The 26,869-nt window shown below is 44.7% G+C and overlaps 1 protein-coding gene across 1 annotated transcript in view; it reads left to right on the forward strand.

Moving 5' to 3' along the window:
• The window catches only part of LOC115106999 (DENN domain-containing protein 5B-like), a 77,989-nt gene that overhangs the window by 39,757 nt on the left and 11,363 nt on the right, over window positions 1–26,869 (forward strand). Inside the window, 10 exon segments of the mRNA XM_029630288.2 lie at window positions 3,235–3,344; window positions 6,793–6,994; window positions 6,997–7,479; window positions 14,961–15,148; window positions 17,479–18,054; window positions 20,129–20,360; window positions 21,896–22,046; window positions 23,854–23,944; window positions 24,250–24,360; window positions 25,059–25,190. Of these exon segments, the coding sequence (XP_029486148.2) occupies window positions 3,235–3,344; window positions 6,793–6,994; window positions 6,997–7,479; window positions 14,961–15,148; window positions 17,479–18,054; window positions 20,129–20,360; window positions 21,896–22,046; window positions 23,854–23,944; window positions 24,250–24,360; window positions 25,059–25,190 (2,276 nt within the window).

The following is a 26,869-nucleotide window of genomic DNA, read 5'->3' on the forward strand; positions in this document are numbered from 1 at the left end:
CATCCCAACCATGAAGCACGCGGGTGGCCGAAAATTATGTGGATATATATTGAAGCAACATCTCAAGACATCAGTCAGGAAGGTAAAGCTTGGTCGCAAATGGGTCTTCCAAATGGACAATGACCCCAAGCATACTTTCAAAGTTGTGGCAAAATGGCCTAAGGACAACAAAGTCAAGGTATTGGACTGTGTGAGCACGGAGGCCTAAACCTGACTCCGTTACGCCAGCTCTGTCAGGAGGAATGGGCCAAAATTCTTCCAACTTATTGTGGGAAGCTTGTGGAAGGCTACCCAACACGTTTGACCCAAGTTAAAGAATTTAAAGACAATGCTTCCGAATACTAATTGAGTGCATGTCAACTTCTGACTCACTGAGAATGTGATGAAAGAAATAAAAGCTCAAAAAGAATTCTCTCTACTATTCTGACATTTCACATTCTTAAAATAAAGTGGTGATCCTAACTGACCTAAATGTCATGAATTGTGAAAAAGTGAGTTTAAATTTAGTTGGCTAAGCTGTATGTAAACTTCCGACTTCAACTGCACATGTTTTAAAATGAAACATGTATGGAAACAGGTGAATTAACACTCCTCAGTTAGCAGGCTCAAGCAAGCTAAAACCCACATGGTAGCAAAAACTAACTAGCAGAAATGGTTAAAAAGTTAGAAATTATTAAACACACTTTGCTGTAGGCTACTATTTACTAGTTAAATTATTTTTTGTCATATAAATATTCACCCCACCCAGTTTTATAATCAAAACTTACCAGAGAGCATGTAGTCCTTGACTCCAACCGTGTAGTAGTGTGGACTCAATAGCGTGCGAGATCTTGAGAATCAGCCGCACATGTGATGGAAGAGTGCGCCGCACATGTGATGGAAGAGTGCGCCGCACATGTGATGGAAGACTGCGCCGCACATGTGATGGAAGAGTGCACTGTGCATGCAGAGGGTTGCATTCCTTTGAATTGGGGAATTGGGCACATGTGATGGAAGAGTGCGCCGCACATGTGATGGAAGAGTGCGCCGCACATGTGATGGAAGAGTGCGCCGCACATGTGATGGAAGAGTGCGCCGCACATGTGATGGAAGAGTGCGCCGCACATGTGATGGAAGAGTGCGCCGCACATGTGATGGAAGAGTGAATGTGATGGAAGAGTGCGCCGCACATGTGATGGAAGAGTGCGCCGCACATGTGATGGAAGAGTGCGCCGCACATGTGATGGAAGAGTGCGCCGCACATGTGATGGAAGAGTGCGCCGCACATGTGATGGAAGACTGCGCCGCACATGTGATGGAAGAGTGCACTGTGCATGCAGAGGGTTGCAATTCCATTGAATTGGGGATAGTTTAATCAAAATATGCCACAAGAATTGCCTTGTGTATCCCACAAAAAAGGTTCACTGTTATAAGCTAACTTGTTTTGATGAATTTAAGCAAAATTCCTGGGCTTAACTTCTCGTGGAAAAGTTCAGGATAAATTCCAGGAGTGTACTGTAAAGTTTCTGAACCTTTGCAACCCTACACAGTAGTGAAGGAAATGGATAAGACTCCGATTGCACACATCTTATTACTGCTTTGCTTAACTAAGCTAATGACACGGTCCCAGCTGCTCCTTGCTTAGTGGACCTGTTGTAGTCAGTGCAGTTGTCTGACAACATGGTCCTGCTTCTACTCCATTAGACACATGGCTGCTGCCCCATTTAGATGCAATGCTACACAAGTAACAGTTTGTATCTTTTAGCAGCCTAGCATCAAGGCTGGGGCTTCATGATGATGTAGATGTGTTGTTCATTACACCTTGCTGTTTTTCACATGAGGTTAGCAAAATGTGGGGAACCAGAACAAGGAAGGCTGGCAAGGGGAAATATGTATTGTTTTGTTTGGGGGTGGAGTGGAAAGCTTCATGGCACAGGTGCTGACAGATAGGAATCCCACCTATGAGAGATCCCAGATTTTAATTGTATTTTTTATTTAACCTTTTATTTAACCAGGTAGGCTAGTTGAGAACAAGTTCTCATTTACAACTGCGACCTGGCCAAGATAAAGCAAAGCAGTGCGGCACAAACAACAACACAGAGTTACACATGGAATAAACAAACATACAGTCAATAATACAATAGCAAAAGTCTATATACAGTGTGTGTAAATGAGGTAGGATAAGGGAGTTAAGGCAATAAATAGGTCATAGTGGCGAAATAATTACAATATAGCAATTAAACGCTGGAGTGATAGATGTGCAGAAGATGAATGTGCAAATAGAAATACTGGGGTGCAAAGGAGCTAAATCAATACAATTAATAACAGTATGGGGATGAGGTAGTTGGATGGGCTATTTACAGATGGTCTGTGTACAGGTGCAGTGATCTGTTAGCTGCTCTGACAGCTGGTGCTTACTAGTTAGAGAGGGAGATATGAGTCTCCAGCTTCAGTGATTTTTGCAGTTCGTTCCAGTCATTGGCAGCAGGGAACTGGAAGGAAAGGCGGCCAAAGGAGCATTTGGCTTTGGGGACGACCAGTGAAAAATACCTGCTGGAGCGCGTGCGACGGGTGGGTGCTGCTATGGTGACCAGTGAGCTGAGATAAGGCGGGGCTTTACCTAGCAAATAATTATAGATGACCTGGAGCCAGTTGGTTTAGTGACGAATATGAAGCGAGGGACAGCCAACGAGAGCATACATGTCGCAGTGGTGGGTAGTATATGGGTCTTTAGTGACAAAACGGATGGCACTATGATAGACTGCATCCAATTTGCTGAGTAGAGTGTTTATAGGCTACTTTGTAAATGACATTGTCAAGGATCGGTAGGATAGTCAGTTTTACGAGGGTATGTTTGGCAGCATGAGTGAAGGATGCTTTGTTGCGAAATAGGATGCAGATTCTAGACTTAATTTTTGACTGGAGATGCTTAATGTGAGTCTGGAAGGATAGTTTACAGTCTAACCAGACACCTAGGTATTTTTAGTTATTTGTAGTTGTCCACATATTCTAAGTCAGAACCGTCCAGAGTAGTGATGCTGGACGGGCGGGCAGAATGCTGTGCAACATACACCTGTGCTCATTCTTGTTTTCTTCCTTGTATTCCCTTATGACAATCTTTGATCCCCCTCTTATGCACACTCACACACACACTTTGACATGCACCAATATCTTTAGTTGGATGTCAACTTGGTTGTCCAGGGAACCTCTCAACTGGACCTGAGACTTGACCTCTTTCTTTCTCTCCCTCTCTAGGGGAGAACTTTGAGCAGAGCCCCCTGAAGAGGACGTTCAAGTCTAAAGTCCTGGCCCACTACCCTGAGAACGTGGAGTGGAACCCCTTCGACCAGGATGCTGTCAACATGGTGGGTGAACCATCGCTGAGTTCTGAGCCAAACTGAGTGATGGATGGATGGATGGAGGGACCATATTGCAGGGTTGAGGGGTGATCAGTTACATATAATCTGATTACAAAAAAAGTAACTGATCAGTTATGTTATTGGCAAAAAAATGTGTAGTCAGGTTACAGACACTTCTGAAAAACTAGATGATTACTTATTGGATGGCTTTGTAAGGATGTTTGTGGAAAAAATAGATTATGATACATTTCTGTTTCCTCAGTGACATTCAATTCAGCATTGAAAATCAGGACAAGTTCAAATTTGTTCCACATGAGCAAGTCTGATCACAAGTCAGGGACCACTATAATGACACTCCAAATGCGTTTGATGGATCCTTTTTGTCTTCATCTAATTCCTATTAAGGGGAAAGTAATCCAAAAGTAAGTGAAAGTAATCCGATAACATTACTGAGTTTGGGTAAACCAAAAGTTACTTATTACAATTTTGGACAGGCAACTAGTAAGGGATTACATTTAGAAAGTAACCTACTTAACCCTGAATGAGGGGAGTAGAAGGGCGATAAACAGGCTCTATTCAATCTAATGTGTGGGCAGCAGGGAACCAAACTGGGTTGGGGGAAGGAATGGATGGATGGACCTTTATTGGGGAACAGGAGGACGATAAACGGGGCTATTGACTCTAACAATACCCCAACTAGGCATTGAAAGGCCTTTTCGATCATATACAGTGGAAAGGAAGGGCATGCTAGGATTATTCCAACCAATGCTTTAGGAATCCACACACACACACCATTGGAGCAGAGAGGCCCAGGATTAAGACACAATGCAGTGCCTTCTCTCTAGGTTATCCTGGGTAATGTGGCGAAGGCACCAAATCCCTTCTGTCTCTATGGATTTACCCAGGGGGGGTTGCAGGCTGCGCTACACGGACTGTGGCTGCTTTTCTGCAGTCTTGGTTTAGATTGAGTTGTTTCGTGTTGACTGGACATGGGGAGTGGAAGCGTGCCAGGGTGAAAGGGTACATTTAGGGGAGGGAATATCTGATAAGACAAAGCTTTATATTGTCAAATATCTGCGTTCATGAGAAAAAAGGGAAAAGTTAAGATGATGAAATTGTATTTGTGCTTTATAGCATTTTTTATAGACTTGGTGGTTTGAGCCATGGTATATCAGACCGTATAACACGGGCATGACTAAACATGTATTTTTTTACTGCTCTAATTACGTTGGTAATCAGTTTATAACAGCAATAAGTCTCCTCTGGGATTTGTGATAGATGGCCAATATAACCCATACACTGCAGGAAATGACAAACCAGAAGACTACATTAAACATGTTTTGAATCACTCAAGACCTGTCATGGAAGAGACTGCTAAAGGTCCCGCTGACCTGTCACTCAATGATCTGGATCCACTGAAGCGTATATGGTTGAGGGATGATATGTTTGTGGTGTGTGTGTGTGAGTCAGTGTGTGTGTGTTTTGCCTAGCCCAGCATATTGAGCCCCATTAGAGGTAGCTAACATTGATAACTGTCCCTCAAGTCCCTATAGAGGAGGCCCTGGAAACGTTTGGTGTCGGCTGACCGTTGCCTCTCGTGATGCAAGGTCACTATTTTTTCCGTTGGCGTTGGCCATTACATCACACACTGGCGTCAGAACCGCTGAATTATTCACATCGGGTTCTCAGTTTACATCGGCATGGAAACGATGGCCCATTGTGCGGTGTGTTCCAATGAAATGGAACACCAATGCAGTGCAGCTATGAAGGCTCCAATGGCAGAACCAGAATGAATCTCAGCCCTCTCCCTGCTTGCCTCAACACAACCCCATTCATTTCTATGTATAGTATCTCCATCCAACTCACCATCCATATCCCCTTTCCCACTCTCCATGTCCCTCCTCTCTCATCTCTACTCTCCCTGCTCATAGGGTGACCTTAGTGTAATCACACTTCCTGCCCCTGTGGGCCTGGCAACAAAGCCCTTCTGATGATTGCTTTTCATATCCCAATCCTTTTCTCATAAATCCCTCCCTTGATTATTATTTCTTTGTTTCCTTCTCTCTTTCTGTCTCTCTTTCTGTCAGACAGACAGTCTGCTGTTGGCACTGATTTGATTTTCTTGTTAATTGGGCCCTGAGTCAGAAGGTGTGTGTGTGTGTGTGTGTGAGCTAGTGCCCGGGGATATGAATGTGTATGTGCTTCAGTTTGTTAAGCTTATTGCGCCATACTCATCAGTGGGTCACTCACCCGGAACCCCCACAATTCCCGTGTCCGTGCCGGAATAAGGGGATAGTTTAACAGATCACCTGGGGTTATTCAAGAACACTGAAATGTTCTGCTAGGAATTCTGAAATGTCTATCTGAAGTAATTATGAGCCTAACAGAGCTGAGGCCCAGGTTGATGGCCCCAGACACAGTTAGAACAGGAAGAGTTTTGAGGGAGACTTCAACGGAAGTGTTTCAATGGGATTAGATGAAGCTGCTGTGCTACGGAGTCACTTGTATGCAACATGTCAGACGGTGTTGAGTTGTTGATACTGTATAATGTGTTTCAGAGCAGTGTTGGTTTAGGCAAATGTGCTCTAGCATGCATGCAGAGTTGTACTGATTTTGATCGCTTGTTGATGTTTCCCCAGTTTCAACCGGCAGTAGGTCAAATATGTGCAGGTTAAGACGACAAATCTGGGACCAGCTCCGTTGCTCATTAGCACAGATGGCCACATTGTTGCAAAGGGATATTAGAATCCTGTTGTCTTATCATTATCTTCAAAGTAGGTTTGAACTCTCTCCCTCTTTTCCAGGGAGGAATATTTTTTTCCTTGATCCATATGGTTTCATGATATTTCTTGGGATAGAAGGATTTGATTTGGAAGCGTATGGAATCTCATTTCTGGGGAGAAATTGCAGCATTTTGGATGTTTTTATTTGCCTCTCGGTTTCCACACAGAACAGTTTGAGGTAGTGTGGGAGTGATTATCTTGTCAGTAGTGATCAGTTGAAACCATGATTCACTCACCACTTTTATAATCCATTCTGAACAGAACATTGGCCAACTACAGGCCTGTTTATCTGTGTTAGCGACAGGGGTTCATTTGTGTGTGTGATGATTAATTTTGTATTCAGCTCAGCTCTGCAAATCAACATAATGGAGATAATCAACCATATTTTATTTCATGCTGGCTGCTGTGTTGCTGACTGGGCTGCTATCAAAGCAGATTATGCTGACTTGATTAGGGATGCGACGCGCCCCACACACACACACACACACACACATATTCAGACTGTATATGTACACACACCAACACAGTCTGGCACACACACATTCTGGTACATGCAGTCTCAGTTGTTTCTGATGTAAGGCCTCCTCATTGATTCTGTCAACTATCTCAATTATTAATACCACATTAATAATCATCATTATTATTGTCCCTCTCCCTCTCTCTCTTCGTAGCTCTGTATGCCCAAAGGCCTGTCGTTCAGGACACAGGCAGACAGCCGCGAGACCCAGTTCCACTCCTTCCTGATCACGCGGGAGGACGGCTCTCGCACTTACGGCTTCGTCCACACCTTCTACGAGGAGGTGACGTCGCCTCAGATCTGCTCGGCCATGCAGACCCTCTACCAGATGCACCAGGCCGAGAACCCTTCCTCCACCACCCCCCCTCCTCCTCTTCCTCATCTTCCTCCAGTATGGACTCTCTGGCTAGCAGCCTCGACGAAGCAGATTCTCCGTCTTCATCCTCGTGCCGGTCGGCGGCGTGCGGCGGCTACGACGCGTCGCGTGACACGCTCTATGTCTCCAAGGCATTGTGTCTGATCACGCCCATGCCCTTCATGCACGCCTGCCGCCGTTTCCTGTCCCAGGTGCACCGGGCCGTCACGGCCTCCTTGCCTCCACCCCTCCCCCTGGAGAGCTACGTGCACAACATCCTGTACGAGGTGCCCCTGCCCCCTCCGGGGCGCTCGCTGAAGTTCCACGGGGTGTACGAGCCCATCGTGTGTCAGCGTCCTGGGCCCGGGGAGCTGCCTCTGGCTGACTTCCCTCTGGGCCAGACCTTCCCTCTGCTGGGGGTAGAGAACCTGGTGCAGCTGTTCAACTGTACCCTGCTGGAGATGCAGATTCTGCTCTACTCACAGGGTAAGAGATGCTTATTATACATACACACACACACACACACACACACACACACACTCCTCTCTGCCTCTACATTCCTTGGCAGCAGGTTGTTGAGTGGGAGTTGCTTCTCCAGCCAGGTGGTATGGTGATGACAGATACCAGGTTGGGGGATGGTTCGGATAAGTCATTCCTCAACACATCCCCTCAGCTGGAGCCAATGGAACATGACTGGCTGTGTCATTACTGGGGTGTAATCTGTGGTCCAGGCCTGTCCTTGACTCCCTGGCTCAAATTAGTTTAGGATTAGACTACTGTAATCTGGGTGGGGTAGAGAGCTGTTCCTCTCCCTGGGACTGGAGCTATGCGGGTTGACTGACTGGACAGTAGCAGGGTAGTGGCTGGGATTAGAAAGCATGGTCAGTCAAAGGGAAAACGGCCAGACAGACTGTAGACGTCAGGCCAAGACTGACTGTATCTGCCATAGACTTCACTGTAGATTACAGTAGACTACACTACAGGATGCCATTATCTGACTGTTACAGAGAAAGAGACAACGAGAGAGCTTCTTGTGTGTTGAATGTTTGATTGGGTGGTCCTGGTCCATTGACATCCTTTTGGAATGGATACTAGTCTTGCCTAATGAATTAATGGTTGTGAGTTTCCATTAAGTGGTTCTTGTTTTGTTTTAGAGTTGTTTGGAGCTTAATGTCTCTAATGTAGTTATCTGTAGTGCATGGGAGTTCATTAGTTGAGTTGATGGCAGCCAAACAAAGGGACTCCACTGTTACTAGCACCATGCCATTTCTGTCTGCTTGAGCGAAAAGCGACAGATGGGCCTCTCCCTCCTCCTACCACTAATCCTCATTTATTTTATTTTTTATTTTACCTTTATTTAACCACGCAAGTCAGTTAAGAACAAATTCTTATTTTCAATGACGGCCTAGGAACAGTGGGTTAACTGCCTGTTCAGGGGCAGAACGACCGATTTGTACCTTGTCAGCTCGGGGGTTTGAACTTGCAACCTTCCGGTTACTAGTCCAACGCTCTAACCACTAGGCTACCCATCCACCCCTTCGCTCCCATCCATCCCCACTCATCTATCCTTTGATGAGAAATGATCTCCCATGTTTAATTGATCAAACCAACTGTCAGAGGGAATCGCTCCTAAAACAAAATAATTTAAAAACTATTTTTCCGAATGAAAAACACTTCCAGTAACATTTTAATGTTACTCATTTTTCACCGGAAGCATTTGAGGCATCCCATCTAGCGCCTACCCTGCGACGCGGCTGCTAAAAGGCATTCTAATTTCTCTATAATAAAAACACTGCTTGATTTGCCTGGGGGCAATTTGATGGAAGGGTTGATGCACGGAAACTGCATCTATAAAATGTTCTGTGGATGGGTCCCAATGTACCCTATTCCCTATATTGCAGACTACTTTTGAACAGGGCACATTGGGCTCTGGTCAAAACTAGTGCACAATATTGTGAATAGGATGCAGCATGTGTGTTAATGTGACAAGTTTGGCCATATATGATCCATCAACAACCCATGAATTTACAACAGACGGAATCTGCCCAGTGGCCACCATGACCCTCGCTCACTCATTGGCCGAGACACGGGAAGGAAGTGACAAGCAGGCATTTAGTCCAATCCTGCTGCTCTGTGGAGGGCGTGGGTCTGAGATGTAATTAATAAGATGATTAATCAGTCATTTTATATTTTAGTCATTCCAGGAGCACAGTTTTAGAGCAACATCATGAGGCCTCTTGGCGGTGTAGAGACTTTGCCATTTTTAAGCAACTTTCCGACAAGTCTACACATTTCTCCATTTCTCCATTTTGACATGCAGTTGAGAGAAAGGTTGCTGTTTTAAAGCTAAAATCATGTGCTGTGAAAGTTTATTGGCCCTGTGAAATAGAGTTGAACACTCCCATGATCTCTGCCTGAAATTACCCCCCCCCCCCCATGTAGTTCAGCTGAGTTCAACATAGGGCGGAGAGAATAATATTATTCCCCCATGAGCCTTTATAGGGTGATTTTGATGTTTTTCAGGTTGGGGAAAACTGGAGTCTGACAGTGTATTCGTATCCCTGTATCTTCACATAATACGGTCATAACAGTGGATGAGAGAGGAAGGAAAGTGGGGATAGAGTTGCTGAGACATGAGTAAAGTACCGTGACTCATCCTTTAATGAGAATCACTATCTTTCTCTGCATCACAGAGCAGGCTGTGTCAAGTCAAAACCCTCAACATGCAGAGGCTTGTGAGAGTATGTTTGGTTATAAACTAGGTTCTCCTGATTTTTGTTCTCTTATGTTCCTTGTTGTGGTTCTATTGCGCTGTTCATTTCAGAGAGACTGGTTTCCCACAGGGAATGCCAAAAGGGCATGTTGGCAGCACTTTGAAGTAGTTACCGCTAAAATGATTGCAAGCGTTTCTTTGGTAGACTAGAAGCTGAAGGGCAAATTGGTGCATTTATGCAATATAAATACATGGGTATTAGTTTGCTGTGTAGTTTCCTTTATTTTATGCATTGCTTAAGTAAAGCCATGTAAAAGTCCCAAGTTATCTGCAGCTCTACTAGGTTTCCCCTCATACATAATTGAGTATTGCAGTGTGAGGGTTTGGCTTGTGTACGGTCAGTGTGTTATTGTACGAGTGTGTGTGTGTGTGCAGTGCACCACAGATGAGCTAGAAAGTTTACTCAGCAACTCTCACACTCTCCTTTTAGTTATTTCTTTCGGTTTCTCCTGCTCTTTCGCTACCACACTTTCTCTGTGTGTTGGTCCATCTCATTTCTCTGTCTCCCTTTTCTTATCTAGGATCCAATCATATAATGTGTTACTGGGATCCTCAAACCACACTTTCACAGTGCCTCTACATGACTCATTCCATTTCTGCGTGTCCTGTGGTGCAGATCTTTTATGAGGGTATTATTACTCCTATCTATCATGTGTCTTTAGTCCTCCCCATGGGAGGCAGGATGATATATATATATATCACTGCTCAAAGAAATAAAGGGAACACTTAAACAACACAATGTAACGCAAAGTCAATCACACTTCTGTGAAATCAAACTGTCCACTTAGGAAGCAACACTGATTGACAATACATTTCACATGCTGTTGTGCAAATGGAATAGACAACAGGTGGAAATTATAGGCAACTAGCAAGACACCCCCAATAAAGGAGTGGTTCTGCAGGTGGTGACCACAGACCACTTCTCAGTTCCTATGCTTCCTGGCTGATGTTTTGGTCACTTTTGAATGCTGGTGGTGCTTTCACTCTAGTGGTAGCATGAGACGGAGTCTACAACCCACACAAGTGGCTCAGGTAGTGCAGCTCATCCATGATGGCACATCAATGCGAGCTGTGGCAAGAAGGTTTGCTGTGTCTGTCAGCGTAGTGTCCAGAGCATGGAGGCACTACCAGGAGACTACCAGGAGGCCGTAGGAGGGCAACAACCCAGCAGCAGGACCGCTACCTCTGCCTTTGTGCAAGGAGGAGCAGGAGGAGCACTGCCAGAGCCCTGCAAAATGACCTCCAGCAGGCCACAAATGTGCATGTGTCTGCTCAAACGGTCAGAAACAGACTCCATGAGGGTGGTATGAGGGCCCGACGTCCACAGGTGGGGGTTGTGCTTACAGCCCAACACCGTGCAGGACGTTTGGCATTTGCCAGAGAACACCAAGATTGGCAAATTCGCCATTGGCGCCCTGTGCTCTTCACAGACAAAAGCAGGTTCATACTGAGCACATGTGACAGACGTGACAGAGTCTGGAGACGTCGTGGAAAATGTTCTGCTGCCTGCAACATCCTCCAGCATGACCGGTTTGGTGGTTGGTCAGTCATGGTGTGGGGTGGCATTTCTTTGGGGGCCCGCACAGCCCTCTATGTGCTCGCCAGAGGTAGCCTGACTTCCATTAGGTACCGAGATGAGATCCTCAGACCCCTTGTGAGACCATATGCTGGTGCGGTTGGCCCTGGGTTCCTCCTAATGCAAGATTCAGGCCCGCCCGTTCCCCAGACCTGAATCCAATTGAGCACATCTGGGACATCATGTCTCGCTCCATCCACCAACGCCACGTTGCACCACAGACTGTCCAGGAGTTTGCGGATGCTTTAGTCCAGGTCTGGGAGGAGATCCCTCAGGAGACCATCCGCCACCTCATCAGGAGCATGCCCAGGAGGTCATACAGACACGTGGAGGCCACACACACTATTGAGCCTCATTTTGACTTATTTTAAGGACATTACATCAAAGTTGGATCAGCCTGTAGTGTGGTTTTCCACTTTAATTTTGAGTGTGACTCCAAATCCAGACCTCCATGGGTTGATAAATTTGATTTCCATTGATGATAATTTTTGTGATTTTGTTGTCAGCACATTCAACTATGTAAAGAAAAAAGTATTTAATAAGAATATTTCATTCATTCAGATCTAGGATGTGTTATTTTAGTGTTCCCTTTATTTTTTTGAGCAGTGTATATGGTGGAAAATAAGTATTTGGTCAATAACAAAAGTGTATCTCAATACTTTGTTATATACCCTTTGTTGGCCATGACAGAGGTCAAACGTTTTCTGTAAGTCTTCACAAGGTTTTCACACACTGTTGCTGGTATTTTGGCCCATTCCTCCATGCAGATCTCCTCTAGAGCAGTGATGTTTTGGGGCTGTTACTGGGCAACACTGACTTTCAACTCCCTCCAAAGATTTTCTACGGTGTTGAGATCTGGAGACTGGCTAGGCCACTCCAGGACCTTGAAATGCTTCTTACGAAGCCACTCCTTCGTTGCCCGGGCGGTGTTATTTGGGATCACTGTCATGCTGAAAGACCCAGCCACGTTTCATCTTCAATGCCCTTGCTGATGGAAGGAGGTTTTCACTCAAAGTCTCACGGTACATGGCCCCATTCATTGTTTCCTTTAAACGGATCAGTCATCCTGGTCCCTTTGCAGAAAAACAGCCCCAAAGCATGATGTTTCCACCCCCATGCTTCACAGTAGGTATGATGTTCTTTGGATGCAACTCAGCATTCTTTGTCCTCCAAACACGACGAGTTGAGTTTTTACCAAAAAGTTATATTTTGGTTTCATCTGACCATATGACCTTCTCCCAATCTTCTTCTGGATCATCCAAATGCTCTCTAGCAAACTTCAGACGGGTCTGGACATGTACTGGCTTAAGCAGGGGGACACGTCTGGCACTGCAGGATTTGAGTCCCTGGTGGCGTAGTGTGTTACTGATGGTAGGCTTTGTTACTTTGGTCCCAGCGCTCTGCAGGTCATTCACTAGGTCCCCCCGTGTGGTTCTGGGATTTTTGCTCACCATCCTTGTGATCATTTTGACCCCACGGGGTGAGATCTTGCGTGGAGCCCCAGATCGAGGGAGATTATCAGTGGTCTTGTATGTCTTCCATTTCCTAATAATTTCTCCCACAGTTGATTTCTTCAAACCAAGCTGCTTACCTATTGCAGATTCAGTCTTCCCAGCCTGGTGCAGGTCTACAATTTTGTTTCTGGTGTCCTTTGACAGCTCTTTGGTCTTGGCCATAGTGGAGTTTGGAGAGTGACTGTTTGAGGTTGTGGACAGGTTTCTTTTATACTGATAACAAGTTCAAACAGGTGCCATTAATACAGGTAACGAGTGGAGGACAGAGGAGCCAACCTCTTGTGACTAGGGGGCAGTATTTTCCTTTTTGGAAAAATAACGTTCTCAAAGTAAATGGGATATTTTGTCAGGACAAGATGCTAGAATATACATATAATTGACAGCTTAGGGTAGAAAACACTGTAAAAATATTGTCTGTGAGTATAACAGAACTGATATTGCAGGCGAAAGCCTGAGAGAAATCCAATCCGGAAGTGCCTCATGTTTTGAAAGCTCTGCGTTCCAATGCGTCCAACCAGATTACTTTTTCTACGTATTCCCCAAGGTGTCTACAGCATTGTGACGTAGTTTTACGCCTTTATGTTGAAGAATACCCGTAAGCGGCTACATTGTGTAAGTGGTCACCTGATGGCTCAGTGATTCTCTGACATAGTTGAAGTGTACCTATGATGAAAATTACAGGCCTCTCATCTTTTTAAGTGGGAGAACTTGCACAATTGGTGGCTGACTAAATACTTTTATATATATATATATATATATATATATCATCATTACAATTTCAACTGCAAGCATCCCTGTTCTGTTCCTAATGACTTGTTTGTAGCTAGGCCTCAAAATTGAGAATTCGAGGCGCAGACAGTGGCTAATGGACACACACACAGGTGCTCCTGCAGTACACACACACACACACACACACACACACACACACACACACACTGATGAATGGCCAGGTCTGGTGTGCTCTCTGCACAGTGTTAGTGTGGTGTTAGTATGATTAGTTGCTCATGAGACCGAGAGGAGGAGATGCTAAAGTGGAGCTGTTTCTCAGCTCTCTGAAAGAGCATCTGGATCCTTACAGCCACTCTGTCTAATACACAGTAACCGACCATTGGTCTCCGGAACAGAGAGTAGATATAGCCAGTCTGGATCCATCCTCTGTATTGGAATATATTGTATGTGCAGTGTTTAGTCCAGTGTAATGTCCAATGCTGTCTTTCCCTGACCTGAGACCTTGTATGCGTACGGGGGGAGGGGGCGAATTGGGAATAGAGAGAGGGTAAATTAGTGTCTGTCCGTCCATCTGTGTGTGAGACGCATGCACTGGTCTGTGTGTTTATGGCAAGATGGTCAAGTTGAAGACAGACTTTGAGGCAAGGTAGATGCTCTCACACAGTCGCTCACACACACGCAATATACAAATGCCAGGTCCCCTAGTTCTCTTGTAGAATGTAAATTGGCTAGGTCTTTGTTTAATGCTTTGTCGACCTTGAAAAGTGTAATGCATTTTGAATGAAAGTACACAGAACCTCTGTGCCTGAGCAGCGGCGAGAGTGAAAGCAGGCGAGTGAGGGATGGAGAAAAGGAGGGGTTGCGTGGATAAATTGGTATAGCGTGCCGTTTTATTCCGTTTTATTATGGAGGTCAGTCAGGCTTGCGGTCTGATCATTTTATTCATATCTGATGATGGAACTCCTGAACCTCAGTACCAAAGCCAGGGTGAGACCACTGATCCTAATCTTTAATCAGGAACCAGTGCGGGCCAACACACACACACACACGTACTGCACACACACACACGCGCGCACACACACACACACACACACACACACACACACACACACACACACACACACAGAATGGTGATTTAAATTGAATCCATCAGAACAGAATTTCTTTCATCCCATATTGCCCCCAGATTCAATTTTGATCTGTTGATTTAAAGTTATTCTCTGCACCTTCTTCTCTCCTCCCTCCTCTAACATCTCCCTTGTATTACCCCTCCCCCCTCCCCTCCACCTTTCCAATCACTCACTCCATCCCTCCTTTTTCCTCCACCTTTCCCCCTCACAACTTCTCTCCCTTCCCTCACCCTACCTCTCTCCAGACTACCAGCGGTTGATGACAGTTGCGGAGGGCATCACGACCCTGCTCTTCCCGTTCCAGTGGCAGCATGTCTACGTGCCCATCCTACCCGCGTCACTGCTGCACTTCCTGGATGCCCCCGTGCCCTACCTCATGGGCCTGCAGTCCAAGGAGGGCACCGACCGCTCCAAACTAGAGCTGCCGCAGGAGGTGTGTCTCTGTGACTGTGTGTGAGACTGGGTCTGTTTTTTTATTTGTAAGTGTGTGTCTCATGCAGTAGGCAGTTACAGTAAGGGCTCATTGTTGCTGAATGCACACTGTCCAATGGCATCCAACCCTGACTCTCCACAATGTGCCTCCCACGCACACAGACAGACTACCTGCCTCCTATTCAGACTGAGCGGGGAAGTGGAAATGCAGCTTTCAGACTCCTTATTGTAGAGGAACGTCTATTGAAAGTTTATTTTAGTCTATTGGAGATAAAACCCAATAGAAGTATCACTCGCAGCCCAATGTGTTTGCATAGCCCCCTATTGTTCTTTTGTAGAAGGAACTCAAATTGATATTTCTCTGGAAAGGCTCAAGCGACCTCAGACAGTGAAAGTGATGGAACCCTCGGTGTGTGTGTGTGTGTGGACAAGATAAGACTCCTAATGGTCTGGAACATCCCAAAGAGATTCCCAGCTTCAGGGCTCCCCCCCACTCCCACCGCTCATTAATCTGGCCCATTCCGTATGGATGCTAATTATCGGAGTCAGTGCAGCATCCGATGGCGTTCCCTGGTGCTGCTCCTGCCTCCTCCTCACAATCCAATTTTCTGCCCTTTTGTGTTCCTCCGGATCCTCCCTTAAAGATCACACGGTGCCAAATGTTTTAATTTAGAAATATCTCCAGTTCTGAATGATTCTTTGAAGTGAGGAGGATGACCTAGAAATGGACGGCTGAAAGCAAACGGAAAGAAGGGAAGGATCATAGAGCGAGGATGTGAATGAATGAAAGCCTTTTTTTAACCCTGGCTCTGTAGACAGAATTCATCTCATTTCCATTTCAAATGGCAGAACAGTAATTTGTCTCCTAATCATATTAGTCATGTTTGCATAGCCAACAGCAAACAAGTACATGCATACACTCATGAATACCAACCCTTTCATATCAGTTTGTCCATCTTGATCCTCCATCCTTTCTTTTTAATGCAAAAGAGGAACCAATGGCTTTTAACCCGAAACTAAAACATTGTGTGCCTGTACAATCACCCAGCGGGGTGCGTGCTCCATTTTCCTCATCTCGTAAATCAGGCGGATGGCCTGCAGTCTTCTCCACTACCTAAATAAACCTCCGTTAAGCCAATCCACGTCAGGTCAGATCTGTGCACAGACGACTGATTCAGCCCTTACAGAGCAATGCACATGGAGTCAAACCTGGACCCAGAAATACACGGAGAAGAAAATGTTGAGTTTTGAAATTCACATCTGGAGCCTAGCAAATGCTGTTATAAAACTATAGTCAATTGGTGGAAAACCCAGCGTTTCAGATGCCAGACAGTAAATGCTAATGTCATGTATTCAGGTGTACAGGAACCCCTAGTCATCCTCTCACAGGGACAGTAGAGCCTGGAAGTATACACTATAACACAGCATGTGTATACCGTTCAAAAGTTTGAAGTCACTTAGAATTGTCCTTGTTTTTGAAAGAAAATAACATCATTGATCAGAAATACAGTGTAGACATTGTTCATGTAAATGACTGTTGTAGCTGGAAACGACAGATTGTTTTAATGGAATATCTACATAGGCGTACAGAGGCCTGTCATCAGCAACCATTACTCCTGTGTTCCAATGGCACGTTGTGTTAGCCTTTTAAAATGATAAACTTGGATTAGCTAATTGATCATTAGAAAACCCTTTTGCAATTATGTTCGCACAGCTGAAAACTGTTGTTCTGATTAAAGAAGCAATAAAACTGGCCTTCTTTAGACTAGTTGAGTATCTGGAGCATTAGCCTTTGTGGGTTCGATTACAGGCTCAAAATGGCCAGAAACATAGAGCTTTCTTCTGAAACTCTTCAGTCTATTCTTGTTCTGAGAAATGAAGGGTATTCCATGCAAGAAATTGCCAAGAAACTGAAGGTCTCGTACAACGCTGTGTACTACACCCTTCACAGAACAGCGCAAACTGGCTCTAACCAGAATATATATGGAGAGTGGGAGGCCCCAGTGCACAACCGAGCAAGAGGACAAGTACATTAGTCTATTTTGACAAACCGACGCCTCACAAGTCCTCAACTGGCAGCTTCATTAAATAGTAAACACCAGCATCCCGGAGTCGCCTCTTCACTGTTGACGTTGAGACTGGTGTTTTGGGTTTAATACTGACAATCACATATTGACCCACTTACCCAATACTCAATCTGTCCATGTCCAGTCCCCAACCCCAACACACCCCTCCCTGAGTATCTATTCATTGAGCAATAGCTATGTTATAATTGTTGTATAAACTTCCATGTTATTTCTAACCTCTCTCTCTCTCTCTCTCTCTAAATAGGCTAACCTGTGCTTCGTGGACATTGACAACCACTGTATCGAGCTGCCTGAAGACTTCCCCCAGTTCCCTAACAAACCAGAGTTAATCCAGGAGCTCAGCGAAGTCCTCCTCCGCTACGGCATATCCCCAGTGGGGGGCGCTCCTCCAACCTCTGTCCCCACCTCCACCACCACCCTTGGGTCTGTCTCTACCCGTCACCCTGGTCTGAAGAGCCAACAGGCCCTGAGGGAGCTAGAGGACGATGGGAGGAATGGGAACCTAGGAGGGGAACAGTTAGCTGTGTTGGAGCTTCTCCAAGGGAACGCTACTCTGGAAAGACTCCAGGCTCTGGCTAAGAGAACAGGGGTCCGCGTGGATGCCCTGAGGGGGGTAGGGGGTGAGGGAGAGGGCCAGGGGGGGAGGACGGCAGTCGAAGAGGAGGAGCTGAGGAACGCTAAGCTGAATGTACAGCTGAGGGAGGTGTTCGCTAGCAGGTTTACCATGATGTTCGCGGACTATGAGGCCTTCGTCATCCAGAGCGCTCCAGACCTGGAGTCCTGGCTCACCAACCGAGAGCAGATGCACAACTTTGATAAGGTGAGATAGGTTGACACACACACACACACTGTTTACCTTGATGTAACGGGCTGTTTATTGAGGCCTGTGTTGTGTGATAGTGGAAGTCCACTGGAGCATTATCATGTTTGTGAGATGCTGGATTAAATTCATTCCTGAAAATATTCCATTTGATAAATAAGTAAGACTAACACAGCTGGAGCTGTTAAGACACGGTATTGGCAATAACAATGTTTACATTTATAAAATCACAGGGGAAATGCATTCATATCAGCAAACAGCCAGATAACAGAGTTGGTTGGTGTGAGTTTATGCTACGTGCTGTGCACCCAGAGATGGGCAGTATTTCTGTTACATATTTCAAATACATGCATTTCAGTTACTTCATAGTATTTAGTCATTTGTATGTATGTCATTTGTACAGTGGGCTGAACTGCACTCCAATGTACAGGGCATTCAGAACCCTTGACTTTTTCCATTTTGTTACGTTACAGCCTTATTCTTAAAAAAAAAAAAACTGAAATGGTATTCAGACCCTTTGAGCCCAGGTGCATCCTGTTTTCATTGTTCATCCTTGAGATATTTCTACAACTTGATTAGAGTCCACATTCATTTGATTGGACATGATTTGGAAAGGCACACAGCTGTCTATATAAGGTCCCACAGTTGACAGTGCATGTCAGAGTAAAAACCAAGCCATGAGGTCGAAGGAATTGTCGGTAGAGCTCCGAGACAGGATTGTGTCGAGGCACAGATCTGGAGAAGGGAACCAAAACAACTCTGCAGCATTGAAGATCCCCAAGAACAAAGTGGCCTCATCATTCTTAAATGGAAGAAGTTTGGATCCACCAAGATTCTCTTCCTAGAGATGGCAGCCTGGGCAATCGGGGGAGAAGGGCCTGAAGGGACTCTGACAGAGCTCCAGAGTTCCTCTGAAGATGGTAGAACCTTTCAGAAGGACAACCATCTTTGCAGCACTCCACCAATCAGGCCAGACGGAAGCCATTCCTCAATAAAAGGCACATGACGGCCCGCTTCGAGTTTTCCAAAATGCACCTAAAGACACTGACCATGATAAACAAGATTGGCCTGACTGCCAAGCGTTGATGTCTGGAGCAAACCTGGCACCATGCCTACAGTGAAGCATGGTGGCAGCATCCTGCTGTGGGGATATTTTTCAGCGGGAGGGACTGGGCGACTATTCAGGTTTGAGGGAAGATGAACGGAGAAAAGTACAGAGATCCTTGATGAAAACCTGCACCAGAGCACTCAGGACCTCAGACTGGGTTGAAGGTTCACCTTCCAACAGGACAATGACCCTAAGCATACAGCCAATACAACGCAGGAGTGGCTTTAGTCTCTGAATGTCCTTGAGTGGCCCAGCCAGAGCCCGGACTTGAGGCTGTAGTGGCTGCCAAAGCTGTTTCAACAAAGTACTGAGTGAAGGGTCTGAATAGTTATTATGTCAGTGTCATTTCAGTTTTGTATGAAAAAAAATATTTGCAAAAATCTCAACCTGTTTTTACTTTGTCATTATGGGGTATTGTGTGTCGATTTGATGAGGGAGAAAAACTATTTAATCCAATTTAGAATAAGGCTGAACTACACAATGTGGAAAAGTCAAAGGGTCTGAATACTTCCTAAAGGCACTGTATTTTGTACAGTACTTAGTACGTAATTTGAATGGTACTATGGTGTGATAAATTAACTAAATATACATACAAATATACAAAAATGAACAATTTCCCAGCATTTTTAAGAACTGGTACTAATGGTGTGATAAATTATTTACACTAAATATACATACAAACTATGTAAACAACATAACACAGTCCTAAGTAAATGTATTTCTAAATACAAAATACATGTATTTTTTATTAAATACATTTCAAAAGACAAGTATTTTGTAGTTTATTTTGACACGTTGATCTTTATGGTATTTTGTCATTTTATTTTGTCATTTCTGTCCATCCCTGTGTGCACCTAATATCATTTTGTAATTACATTTGTATATTTCCCTACCTACTAGTATTTGTTTTCATGTCTTTCCCTACTCTTTCGTGTATCTGTACTAACAGATCTCCCCTCTCTCCAGGCATCCTTCCTGTCTGACCAGCCGGAGCCCTACCTGCCCTTCCTGTCCCACTTCATCGAGACCCAGATGTTCGCCACCTTCATCGACAACAAGATCATGTCCCAATGGGAGGAGAAGGAGCCGCTGCTCCGCGTGTTCGACGGACGCATCGATAAAGCTCGTCTATACAATGTTAGAGCCCCAAGTCTGCGATCCTCCAACTACCAGAGGTGCACCGTCCTCAAGGAGTCAGGTGAGTCAGAAGAGAGTGGTGAGTGGGGAAGGGGGCGGGTGTGTGTGTGGGGGGGGCACGAGAGCGAGAAAGACCGAGAGGGACAGGTGGAATTGAAGGACAAATCTATAGTCGTTTAAAATGAGTTTTGGTAGTTAACAGAAAAATATGGATAGAGGAGAGGGACTAATTGAAAGATTGGTCTTGAATGAGAATGTGCTCCTCTGTGCTGTCTGTCTGATCAGCATGCTGTAGATGACTGCTGTCTGTCTGCCTGGCTGGCATACCAACGATGCTTTAAGAGGTCACACAGGACTCACTTTAAATCCATCTCTTTCCACATCCATCCTATTACTTTCCGTCTCATCATCCTCTTCCCCCTCTTGACCTCTATTTCATGTGTTCATTGGAAACAGCAGACTTCTCTCCACTCAGCAGGTGCTCCCCTTGGCCTTTTCTGCCCATTTGTCTCAAAGAAAGCCTCACCCCACAAAGCTCATTCTTCTACGCTCTGTTTCTCTTTCTTTCCTTCAAGCTCTCTTTTTCTCTCTCTCATATACACACACACACACACACACACACACACACACACACACACACACACACACACACACACACACACATGCATGCATGCATGCATACATACATACATACATACATACATACACGCGCACACACACACACACATGCACGCTTCCCCCCAAACACCCCTGCCCCACTGAGTCTGGCTTCCTCACTTCATTTTGCCTACGCAGCAGAAATCTGAGACTTAACGAGGGCAAGCCAAATGAGTTCTAATTAAGCTTAAAAAAAGACCTGACCAGACACTCTCACAGACAATGAAGTGTGTGTGTTGCACGTGCGCGCTACAGGTATATGGGGAGTCAATTCACAGGGTCTGACATTGGCAGAATTTAATGCTGTAAAAGCCTAATTGTTCAGGGAGAGCTCTTTCAGAGGTGGTGGCGCATGCAGTTCCCCAATTACACACACACAAAAGAAACTATTTTATTCTGCTTCATTTCCCTCGGTCGCTCCGGTGCTCCTCTCTCTCTCCTGTCTGACAAACAGAGGACTGAGATTGGAGGATAAATTCAGAGGGTTTTGATTAGACAAAAAAAAGCTCATATCTGCCATGTAAATAATGACCTCGCCAACAGATACGAGCAGGGGTTAATTGACAGATGCCTGTTGGTTTGGGTTGAGGTGTACTGCATCTGTTCTCTCTACCTTGTGTTCGTTAAAGAAAGAAAGGAAATGGTTAGAGAAGGAGGTAGGTTTGGAGAGCAAACAGAGACTGAGAAAGACAGAGCAAGCACTGAGATGATGAATTGAACAAACACAATGCTTTTATGTCCTGCTAAGCTTTGTGTAGAGGAGCACTAGAGTGGCAGCTTATTTGTGTGTGTGTGTGTCTTTGTGTGTATGTCTCTTCATTCAAAGTGAACTCAAAAGGTTTAGTTCTAGCATTGTAATAAATGTATTCTCAATTAGTGGTTATACCAAAAGAAGGCCTTACTCAAATCCCCCTCCCTTGATTTGATTTCCCTCTCCAGCCCAGGCCATCGAACAGCGGCTGCTGAAGATCGACCACACAGCCATCCACCCCCACCTGTTGGATATGAAGATTGGACAGGGCAAATATGAACAAGGCTTCTTCCCCAAGCTGCAGTCTGATGTGCTCTCAGTCGGACCCACCAATAACAAGTGCGTATATGATGCCATCAACGAAGAGCCAACCAATGACAGGCATTGTTTCTGGCATTTTTATTGTTGTTGTTTTGACATAGAACGGCTATATGAATGTAACAGGGTTGAAGTCGGAAGTTTACATGCACCTGAGCCAAATAGATTTAAGCTCTGTTTTTCACAATTCCTGACATTTAATCCAAGTAAAAATGTCCGGTCTTAAGGTCAGTTAGGAACACCACTTTATTTTAAGAATGTGTAATGTCAGAATAATAGTAGAGAATGATTTGTTTAGCTTTTATTTCTTTCATCACGTTCCCAGTGGGTCAGAAGTTTACATACACTCAAATATTATTTGGTAGCATTGCCTTTAAATTGTTTAACTTGGGCCAAACATTTCGGGTTGCCTTCCACAAGCTTCCCACAATAAGTTGGGTGAATTTTGGCCCATTCCTCCTGACAGAGCTGGTGTAACTGAGTCAGGTTTGTAGGCCTCCTTGCTCCCACCCGCTTTTTCAGTTCTGCCCACACATTTTCTATAGGATTGAGGTCAGGGCTTTGTGATGGCCACTCCATTACCTTTACTTTATTGTCCTTATTCCAATTTGCCACAACTTCGGAAGTACGCTTGGGGTCATTGTCCATTTGGAAGACCCATTTGCGACCAAGCTTTACCTTCCTGACTGATGTCTTGAGATGTTGCTTCAATATATATCCACATAATTTTCCTCCCTCATGATGCCATATATTTTATGAAGTGCACCAGTCCCTCCTGCAGCAAAGCACCCCTACAACATGATGCTGCCACCCCCGTGCTTCACAGTTGGGATGGTGTTTTTCAGCTTGCAAGCATCCTCCTTTTTCCTCCAAACATAACAATGGCCATTATGGCCAAACAGTTCTATTTTTGTTTCATCAGACCAGAGGACATTTCTCCAAATAGTATGATATTTGTTCCTATGTGCAGTTGCAAACCATAGTCTGGCTTTTTTATGGTGGTTTTGAAGCAGTGGCTTCTTCCTTGCTGAGCGGCCTTTCAGGTTATGTCAAGATAGGACTTGTTTTACTGTGGCTATAGTACCCGTTTCCTCCAGCATCTTCACAAGGTCCTTTGCTGTTGTTCTGGGATTGATTTGCTGAGTGGTATGACAGCTGCGTGGTGCCATGGTGTTTATACTTGCGTACTATTGTTTGTACAGATGAACGTGGTACCTTCAGGCGTTTGGAAATTGCTCCCAAGGATGAATCAGACTTGTGAAGGTCTACAATTTTTGTTGAGGTCTTGATTTATTTATTTTGATTTTTCCCGTGATGTCAAGCAAAGAGGCACTGATTTTGATGGTAGGCCTTGAAATGCATCCACAGGTACACCTCCAATTGGCTCAAATGATATCAATTAGCCTATCAGAAGTTTCTAAAGCCATGACATAATTTTCTGGAATTTTCCAAGCTGTTTAAAGGCAATGTCAACTTAGTGTATAAACTTCTTACCCACTGGAATTGTGATACAATGAGTATAATCCATGTAAGTCAACAATTGTTGGAAATATTACTTGTGTCATGCACAAAGTAGATGTCCTAACCGACTTACCAAAACTATAGTTTGTTAACAAGAAATTTGTGCAGTGGTTGAAAAACTAGTTTTAATGACTCCAACCTAGGTCTATGTAAACTTCTGACTTCAACTGTATATATGCTACAGTTGTGCTACGGTGATGTAGTCCAAGTTAACAAATGTTTATCCCCAATCTTCCATCTGTAGTATGTAGGTGAGTCGAGTCTTTATATAGGTCTATGCAGTTGACAGTGTTGTGTCTGTCAGCAGGTGGTCCAATCGTACCGCTACGGCTCAGCGCAGGAAAGACCGTCACAGACAACAAACAGAACACTTGACTCTAGATAACGACCTCAAAGAGGTACGGACACGACACAGACATCCCTCCCTGTTCATCCTCACTCCTCCTCCTCCTCCTCTGGTTCCATTGCATGCCTTTACGTTCTTTTGAAAGCTTGTTCTCCGCTTTCTTCCGTTTTCAAAACCTGTCCGTCCTTGTCTTAACTGATTTCATGTTTTTTTTCTTCTGTAGCTTGTTTTCTTAGTTTCTTTCTATTATTTGAATGTCCTGTGCATTCATGTGCATGGTGCTTTTTTTCCCCCTTTTCTCGTTCCTGGTTTTTCTGTGGGTCCTGTGCATTGGGGTTGGGCCGTACCACCTCTCAGCAGGTAGAGGGGTGTCTAGTCCTGCAGAACTCCATGGCGTTTTGGGAGTGGGACAAGTCGTCTCCCCCACCTCTCAAACCACCAAAAAAGTCTGCCTCTGAGTGCTGCCTGGTACGTGGAGGAGTGATGGACCCCCCCCCACTGACCCTCCCACTAACCCCTTAAAAACTACCCCAACCCCCAAGACGACCCCCACTCCACTTCTCCACTCGTCCTGCTTCACACATACACACAATTCCTGCATGTTCACACACACTGGCTCTGTTTGATAGATGACTCATGTACCTGTTACATTAGTTAAAGTCAACAGCACTGAAGAGTGAGTCATGGCTCTGCAGAGGATCTTGTTTTGCCTTATCTCTCTCCTCCTCCTACCCTTTTACAGTTCTGTATCTACTGTATGATCTCTGTGGGGAGGAGAGAGATGAGAAAGGAATTTCTGAATTGTAACGGATACAAAATCCGGAATAATTTCAAATTCAAGCCAATTTAAGTCAACTAGACTGAACCCACCAGAGGGTGTCACTGAAATGGGCTTAACGCCTCAAAACACTGTGGAGAAGTTAACAGAAAACAGAACATTTTATTTTCACTTTGCCTTGTTTTCTCCACCAGCACAACCCCTCACCACAACCCAATGTTTGTTAAAAGGTATTCAAGATTGTACAAAACCCTCACTCCTACCCTTACACAACTGCTTAAAGTTTGACCCAGCTGAGAAATGTCCCTCCTTCCACCTGTAATGGTTAATAGTAGGTGTAGAGTTTTATAGACCGAACTGACTGTTGCTCTGTGTCTGTCTTCATCAGAAGTACATGCAGGAGGCTCGGAGCCTGGGGAAGAACCTCCGTCAGCCCAAGCTGTCTGACCTCTCACCTGCCGTCATCGCTCAGACCAACTGGAAGTTTGTAGAGGGACTACTCAAGGAGTGTCGCATGAAGGTGAGTCTGTACAGGTGAAATGTATTGTGGTTGCAGTTGCTGTGTGTCTCCAATGTACAGTACCAGTCAAACGTTTGGACACTGTCGTGGCAATTTCCTGTAATACCAAATGATGAGGGTGCAAACCACACACCAGTCAGAGTTATTTAAACTTCATCTTTAATTATGAGCTTCACCATAGCCCTGTGACTCTCAGATCAATTCAGTGTCTATAAATGAATTCTGAGATTGCTTACAAAAGAATACTTAATCTTTTATAGCCAAGATACACCCCCCTCAACTCACAATGACGAACCACAGATCTTAGGAACTTCACAAAGGGCCTTTTACTTGAAAGAGGAGTATCCCATAGCCAGATAGCATTGGCTATAAATTATCGTTCAGTTTGGTCTCTTAGACGGGGTTCTACTTCTCGTTCTTGGTACTTCATATTACCAAAACATTACCTCATCCAATGGCATATATCAATTGTCAATTCTAGATACTCCCATCTCAAATACTCCCCACCACTGGACAAGCTCACTGAGGGGAGTGAGCCTCTAGGTCATATACTATAAAAGATAAGTTTCAACATCAGAGGGGACATACAATGGTTCCAGACACTGCCATACTCCTCCCCCCAATGGGAAAAGGAGGGAATGACTGGAATACAGACATAGTGGAGCCCTTCACATGGTTTAACAGATATATTCATTATGAAGACAATGTTAAAACCTGACTTCTCCCTTTCTGATATTCTGCCTATTACCAGACATGTAAAAGACAAGCCTGACCTCTCCCCTCTCTGGGCCCCAAGTGACCTTTCCCTAGAGAAGAGAGAGGAAAATGCAACTGCCAACAGTATAGTCCAAACGAAGACATTCTAATGACAAGTATAAAGTAAATAAAACATCTTATTTATCTATGTTGCCTAACTAATTCTGATTCAGCTACGACAACACCGACTCATTCAGGTTTTTCTTTATTTTTACTATTTTCTACATTGCAGAATAATAGTGAAGACATCAAAACTATGGAATCATGTAGAAACCAAAAAAGCTAATCAAAATAGATTTTAGATTCTTCAAAGTAGTCACCCTTTGCCTTGACAGCTTTGCACACTCTTGGCAGTCTCTCAACCAGCTTCATGAGGAATGCTTTTCCAACAGTCTTGAATGTGTTATATGCTGAGCACTTGTTGGCTGCTTTTCCTTCACTCTGCGGTCCAACTCATCCCAAACCATCTCAATTGGCTTGAGGTCAGGGGATTGTGGAGGCCAGGTCATCTGATGCAGCACTCAAACACTCTCCTTATTGGTCAAATAGCCCTTACACAGCCTGGAGGTGTGTTGTGTCATTGTCCTGTTTAAATTAAATGATAGTCCCACTAAGGGAAAACCAGATGGGATGGCAAATCGCTGCAGAATGGTGTGGTAACCATGCTGGTTAAGTGTCCCTTGAATTCTAAATAAATCACTGACAGTGTCACCAGCAGAGCACCATCTCACCACCTCCTCCATTTCTTCACGGTGGAAACTACACATGCAGAGATCACCCATTCACCTACTCTGTGTCTCATAAAGACACGACGGTTGGAACCAAAAATCTAAAATTTGGACTCATCAGAACAAAGGACCGATTTCCACCTGTCTAATGTACATTGCTCATGTTTCTTGGCCCAAGCAAGTCTCTTCTTATTA

This window comes from Oncorhynchus nerka, linkage group LG23 (genome assembly GCF_034236695.1).
Source record: "Oncorhynchus nerka isolate Pitt River linkage group LG23, Oner_Uvic_2.0, whole genome shotgun sequence".
In the NCBI taxonomy this organism is placed as follows: domain Eukaryota; kingdom Metazoa; phylum Chordata; class Actinopteri; order Salmoniformes; family Salmonidae; genus Oncorhynchus; species Oncorhynchus nerka.